We start from the raw sequence: 7,214 nt of genomic DNA, 5'->3' as shown, positions 1-7,214 counted from the left end.
ATAACAGCCAAATCTCACAAAACTAGTGTTAGGGTTAGGTTTAGGGTCAGGGTCAGGGTTACGGTCATCAGGACCCACATCTGAGAGAGAAAAAAATAAGGAAGGTGCTCTTGCGATGTGCTAGAAACAACAGCCAAATCTTCCTTATATCACGCACTTTCGTCTCCTCTGAAAAGATTTTTTTTTTTTTTAACCGAAAAGGTTTCTCCCATGTGTGTAGTAATGAAAAAAAGAAAAATCGGTCGGGACTGGCGTGGTAGGACTGAAAAAAAATCATAATCAATCAAAATATATTCTCCCAATGTTATGTTTTCGATTCGAAATAATTATTGTAACATCGAGAGGTTCATATAACTCCATTATTCACATTATTAGTATTATTATTATCACCATTACAGCCCTTAAAGCAATCGTTGTCAACTTACCGTATTCGGATATACAGAACGAGTACCTGATCGGTAATTACACTAATTAATAAATTTAATTGGACCTTGGCGGAAGTGTTGTGGAAGTCATTTCCCTTGATATGATTGTATTTTATCAATTCATCCAAAAGATGGCTCTACTGGCTGGTGGGATTCGTTCCAGTGTTTTTCAGTGTTTTTCCTAAAACAGGAATGGTGCAAATGGTAATTAGTGTAATTTATAGAGTTTTTCCCTCTCATTTTCGTGAGGTGTGTAGATGCCATAAATATTGGCAGAAACGTTAGCACGTCGGGCGAAATGCTTAGCGGTATTTCGTACGTCTTTACGTTCTGAGTTCAAATTCCGCCGAGGTCGACTTTTCCATTCATCCTTTTGGGGTCGATAAATTAAGTACCAGTTTCGTACTGGAATCAATCTAATCGACTAGCCTCCTTCCCAAGAATTTCGGGCCTTGTGCCTAGTGTAGAAAAGAAGATTCTATTTAAGACAAACTCTAATAAATGTAGTGTCGAAACCGAGAGGAACATTATGGTGAGCATCTAGCACAGCTAATTCCATTCACCCAAGTATCAGGGTAACTAAGGATTACTCCACTAGGCACCCTAACATTAGACTCCCTGTCCTTCATACTGAACTTTGGTAAGACTGTAAACAACAGAGTGCAGCTCCTATTACATGAAGCCTACAGCTTTCAAACATATTGTTCACAGCAACTGTTTTGTCATACAATACGAAAATCGATTGATAGCACACATAGGATAATTAATAATGTGTCCCCGCTGTAGGGACCTTGCTTGGCTCTGCCTGAGATTTGAAACCAAATCTACCCACTTGTTGCTTATCAAAACAGAGGAAACACTTGACCCCTAAGGACCTGTGCTGGTCAAGGAAAGGTCAGTTCTTTGCTTAGGGTTCATTACTGACCATAGAAAGCATATCCTATCCCTTCCTCTTCAGTGTCAGCCAGACTAAGGAGCAACACCCTCTTTTGCATCACCCATGATCAAGGGCTGCAGTTCCCTTTGCCGTTCGCTTGTCATATGAAGAGAATCCCTTCATAATGCCAACCAATTTACAGAATGCACCAGAGGAAACAATGAATAGATAAAGAAAAAACAAAACAAACACAAAATGGTTACACTATAAATTTTTTAGTCATTATTTTTTTTTTTTAACAAATTCCTCAAAATCCAATCACAGGCATTTTCAGTAATTAAGTTATCTCAGAGTCAACATTTTTTTTTATTGATTATCAAAAATTTGAGGTTCACATTCACAGTATTGATGAAGGGAAAAAACCCTGTCTTTTAGCAGACGAAATAGTCATAATTGTTGTTATGTAATAAATTTTGACATTCATACAGTTACACCCACATGTGTGTGCATGTGGACTTCTGGAGAAGATGATTTTCCACAAATGTCACATTGAGATGGCTTCTATCCAGTAGGAATACATTTATGTACATTCAAGTTAGGTCTATGAGAGAATGATTTACCACAGATGTCACAGTGATATAGCTTCTCACCTGTATGAATATGCTTGTGAATATTCAATCGACTAGTTTGAGAGAATGATTTACCACAAATATTGCAATGATATGGCTTCTCACCTGTATGTGTACATTTGTGTTTAGTCAAGTGATTATTTTGAGAGAATGATTTACCACAGATATCACAATGATATGGTTTTTCCCCAGTATGAATACGTTTGTGCATTTTCAAGTGACTGGTGGAAGAAAATTTTTTACCACAGATATCACACTGATGTGGCTTCTCTCCTGTGTGTGTACGTTGGTGTTTAGTTAAGTGACTACTACGAGAGAATGAATTACCACAGACATCACAATGATATGGTTTTTGTCCCGTATGAATGAATTTGTGAGTAGTCAAACTACCATTTTGAGAAAATGATTTACCACAGATATCGCAAGGATATGGCTTCTCTCCTGTATGTGTATGTTTGTGTTTAGTCAAGTCATCACTTTGATAGAATGATTTACCACAGATATCACAATGGTATGGCCTCTCTCCTGTATGTGTATGCTTGTGTATAGTTAAGCTAAATCTAACAGAGAAGGATTTACCACAGATATCACAATGATATGGTTTTTGCCCTGTATGAATGAATTTGTGAGCAGTCAAATTACTAGTTCGAGAGAATGATTTACCACAGATATCACAGCGATATGGCTTCTCTCCTGTATGTGTATGTTTGTGTATATTTAAGTTAAATCTAACAGAAAATGATTTACCACAGATATCACAATGATATGGCTTCTCACCTGTATGTGTATATTTGTGTTTAGTCAAGTCACCACTTTGAAAATATGATTTACCACAAATATTACATTGATATGGCTTCTCACCCATATGAACACGTTTGTGTCTGCTCAGTTCACAACTTTGTGAGAAAGATTTACCACAGATATCGCAATGGTATGGCTTCTCTCCAGTATGTGTATGTTTGTGTCTAGTTAAGTTACCACTTTGGAAGAATGATTTGCCACAGATATCACAGCAATATGGCTTCTCACCAGTATGAATACGTTCATGTGTTTTCAAGTGACTTGTGTCAGAAAACGATTTACCACACATATTGCAATGATACGGCCTCTCTCCTGTATGTGTACGTTTGTGTTTAGTCAAGTCACCACTTTGAGAGAATGATTTACCACAGATAATACAGTGATGTGGCTTCTCTCCTGTATGAGGTTTTTCTTGTTTAGTTAAATCATTCATTATGAGAGAATAATTTGTCATACATGTCACAATGAAGTTTGTATTCAGGTAAGTCACTATTTTCAGGGAATAATTCAATGTGATGTTTCTTGAATCTGTGACCTTGCTTATCTAAAACAGCAGATGTAAATTGTCAACTCCTTTGCAAAGATATCCAAGTTTAATTAACCTGTAAAGCGATCATCTTCTCTACATTCCAGACAGCAAAGACAAGAAAATGCTGCTGTTAATTCCATTGTCTAGAAGAAATATTTTTCCATCGTGTCATAGATTTTGTTTGATGAATGCTTCTTATAAATATATTGTTTTCCTTTAGTCAATGTAAGTTGATAAAACTATCAAATGCACATCCGATGTAAGAAATTTCTTTTATGCCAACAGGGTGTGATATTCTGAAATAATACAAGAAAACCTTAAGATATTGAACAAAACATTAATTCAACATAGCAAGTTCTACAAGAACAACATTCTCATCATTTCAATGCAGATTTATCAATGCTTGCATGGTTCACAGTTTATTGAGGCAGATTTTGAACTCTGAATTGTTTCCAATCAAGGTGAAATGTCATATTCCCCTGAGAGGATATATTTACATGTAAGATTTGCATAATAAATAGCCTATTCGAGTGAAAATTCTGTATCACTGAAATCAACTTTTATCTATGTGATCTTGGAAACTGAAAGAAGCCTGTCGTATATATGTATATATATGTGTGTGTGTGTGTGTTTGTTCCCCCAACATCGCTTGACCACCGATGCTGGTGTGTTTACATCCCTGTAACTTAGCGGTTCGGCAAAAAGGATAAGAATAAGTCCTGGGGTCGATTTGCTCGACTAAAGGCGGTGCTCCAGCATGGCCACAGTCAAATGACTGAAAGAAATAAGAGTACTTATTTTAATTATCATATTGACGTGTTCACACACACATACATATATGAAATTAAATACACAACTGAAAGTGCTATTAGTTTCATGCTATTATGATACTTGACCAGGCATATTTATAAAATATATACTATGTATCTTAAGGGCTTACGGCCAAAGAAACCAAACCAAATCTGACAGGAACGTGGAGCAGCACCTGTCACACTTCCCCACTCCTGAGAGAACATTCGTTTTCCACACACTTGCTACCACCTTCAAGGCTGGTTAATTTCCACCCCCACCTTTTTTTGGTCTCGGCTGAGGATCTTCCTATCGATACTAGCGTCTTGGATATAACTTTGGGGCCCTAGTAATCCATTACAGCACTTACCTAGCGTACTTAGTTGTGTACATCACCTGTAAACTAAATCCCTATGTTATAGGTATTTCTTGCTTTATTTTGGTGCTAACTTCATTTCACTACCATAAAATATAAAGATGATGATGATGAAAACATAACATAGACAAAATCAATATCACTTAAAACTTTTATTCATTATTTTCTAACAAATTCCTCAAAAATCCAGCACAATCATCTTCAGAAATCAAAGTCATCTCCGTGTTGATATCTTTAGATATATACATGACATTGAAGCTGATATTCATGAATTTCATATTAACATTGAACAAACTGAAGTTGATAATGTGAAGCCTGAAGAATAATAAACCCTGTCTTTTAGCAGACAAAATATTCATAATTCCTTGTCCTATTTTAATAAGTTTTTATACAGTCACACTTGTGTATGAATATTTACATGTGTACCTAAATGGTCTTTCTGAAAGAATGACTCACCATAGATATGGCTTCTCTCCTGTATAAAAACATTTGTGACTAGATAAACTGCCATCTTCACAAGTATCACACTGATATGGTTTTTTCCTCAGTATGAATATGTTTGTGACTAATGAAATAGCTATTTGTAGAGAATGATTTACCACAGATATCACAATGATATGGTTTTTCCCCCTGTATGTACATGTTTGTGTTTAGTTAAGTGACCATTTTGAGAGAATGACTTACCACAGATAATACAATGATATGGTTTCTCTCCTGTATGAATACGTTTGTGACAAATTAAAGAATTATTTTGAGTAAATGATTTACCACAAATATCACACTGATATGGTCTTTCCCCAGTATGAATACGTTTGTGACTAGTCAAAAGATTATTTCCAGAGAATGATTTACCACAGATATTACAATGATATGGCTTCTCTCCTGTATGAATACGTTTGTGTTTAGGCAAGTAACTTCTTACAGAGAACGATTTACCACAGATATTACAATAATACGGCATCGCTCCTGTATGGATGCGTTTGTGATTAGTCAAGTTACTATTTTGAGAGAATGACTTACCACAGATATCACAGTGATATTGCTTTTCTCCTGTATGAATATGTTTGTGGTAAGTTAAAGTACAATTTGCAGAGAATGATTTACCACAAATATCACACTGATATGGTTTTTCCCCAGTATGTATACGTTTGTGACAATACAAATTACTATTTGCAGAGAATGATTTACCACAGATATTACAATGATATGGCTTCTCTCCTGTATGAATATTTTTGTGACAAGTTAAAGAAATATTTTGAGAAAATGATTTACCACAGATATCACACTGATATGGTTTTTCCCCAGTATGAATACGAATGTGACTAATCAAGTGACTATTTCTGAGGAATGATTTACCACAGATATTACAGTGATATGCTTTCTCTCCTTTATGCGTAGATTTGTGTTTAGTCAAGTCAACACTTTCAGAGAATGATTTGTCACAGATATTACAATGATATAGCTTCTCTTCTGTGTGACTACGTTTGTGACGAGTTAAAAAATTGTGTATATTCAAGGCACCCCTTCGAGAGAATGATTTACCACAGATATCACAGTGATATGGCTTCTCTTTGGGATCAGAGTTTTTAGGTTTTGTTAAGTTACTCATTATCAGAGAACAATGATAGTGTTTTCCTTATTTCTACGGTTCACAACACTATTTTGAGAGAATAATTCAATGCTATGTTTCTTTCATCTGTCATCTTATTTCATATGTAAATCTTCAGGTGAAAACTTTCAAATCCTCTGTAAAGTTACGTGGCCTTAATTAACCTCTAAATTGATCATCTCTACATTCCAGACAGTGAAGACAAGAAGATGTTGCTGTTAATTTCCTTGTCTACAAGAAGCATTTTCCCATCGTTTGTTGCAGATTTTATTTATATAAAGAGTTTGATGTATGGAAGAATGTACCATGGTCTTCCTTTACTCAATGAATATTAGAGGCACATCTGAATGAAGAAATTTCTTTTCTGTCAACATGGTGTGATATTCTGAAATGGGAAACGAAGCAGTAAGATAAAGAGGATAGTTAAACAACATAGAAGTTCAACATTGCAAATTTTATTTTAGTTGTCATCCATTTAACCCTTTAGCGTTCAGATTTCTTTGTCGAATGTAATACTTATCTATTGTTTTAAATTAATCAAGCATTTTCTTGTAGCTTCAAGATTTCACTTGTGTGTTCGTACATTTTGAGAATGACATTGTAGGGTAGGTTTGAGATGTTAGGTCTGCTCAGTTTCAACATCAGACAGGTAGCATATTTGGTCTGGATATGGCTGGATGAGGCCGGATTAAATGTTAAAGGGGTAATGTCTAAGTTTGCATGGGTCAGAATCCATTGAGGCATTGAAACTTTTACAACATTCTGTATAAAGATGAATTATTTCCGCATTTCTGTAATTATTCATCTTTTTAATTATCTTTTCTTTCTCTTCTCTCCTTCCACTTGTATCACCTGTGAAGTGGCATGGCTTAGTGGTTAGGGTATTTTACTCACAGTGGAGGCGCAATGGCCCAGTAGTTAGGGCAGCGGACTCGTGGTTTCGATTCCCAGACCGGGCGTTGTGAGTGTTTATTGAGCGAAAACACCTAAAGCTTGACGAGGCTCCGGCAGGGGATGGTGGTGAACCCTGCTGTACTCTTCCACCACAACTTTCTCTCACTCTTACTTCCTGTTTCTGTTGTGCCTGTATTTCAAAGGGTCGGCCTTGTCACACTGAATATCCCCGAGAACTACGTTAAGGGTACACGTGTCTGTGGAGTGCTCAGCCATTTGCACGTT

The 7,214-nt window shown here is 36.0% G+C and overlaps 3 protein-coding genes and 1 pseudogene across 4 annotated transcripts in view; all 4 read right to left on the bottom strand.

The window, feature by feature from the left end:
• LOC128251255 (zinc finger protein 678-like) overlaps positions 1-902 on the bottom strand; it is a 4,658-nt gene extending 3,756 nt beyond the window's left edge. For both annotated transcript variants that reach the window (XM_052978028.1, XM_052978029.1), the window contains exon 1: positions 426-902. The gene's annotated coding sequence lies outside the window, so the exon portion shown is untranslated. The remainder of the gene's footprint in view (positions 1-425) is intronic.
• LOC106880332 (zinc finger protein 665-like) overlaps positions 1-7,214 on the bottom strand; it is a 55,538-nt pseudogene that overhangs the window by 7,753 nt on the left and 40,571 nt on the right.
• The window catches only part of LOC106880334 (zinc finger protein 665-like), an 8,552-nt gene continuing 2,908 nt past the window's right edge, over positions 1,571-7,214 (bottom strand). Inside the window, exon 2 of the mRNA XM_014930212.2 lies at positions 1,571-3,557. Coding sequence (XP_014785698.1) covers positions 1,864-3,186 — 1,323 coding nt within the window. The 5' untranslated portion in view covers positions 3,187-3,557 and the 3' untranslated portion in view covers positions 1,571-1,863. The remainder of the gene's footprint in view (positions 3,558-7,214) is intronic.
• LOC128251254 (zinc finger protein ZFP2-like) overlaps positions 4,560-7,214 on the bottom strand; it is a 4,755-nt gene continuing 2,100 nt past the window's right edge. Inside the window, exon 2 of the mRNA XM_052978027.1 lies at positions 4,560-6,420. Coding sequence (XP_052833987.1) covers positions 5,034-6,035 — 1,002 coding nt within the window. The 5' untranslated portion in view covers positions 6,036-6,420 and the 3' untranslated portion in view covers positions 4,560-5,033. The remainder of the gene's footprint in view (positions 6,421-7,214) is intronic.

The sequence above is a fragment of the Octopus bimaculoides genome, chromosome 29, assembly GCF_001194135.2.
Source record: "Octopus bimaculoides isolate UCB-OBI-ISO-001 chromosome 29, ASM119413v2, whole genome shotgun sequence".
NCBI classification, from domain to species: domain Eukaryota; kingdom Metazoa; phylum Mollusca; class Cephalopoda; order Octopoda; family Octopodidae; genus Octopus; species Octopus bimaculoides.
Note: the sequence above shows the minus strand (reverse complement) of the source record. Positions and strands in the feature narration are given on the sequence as shown.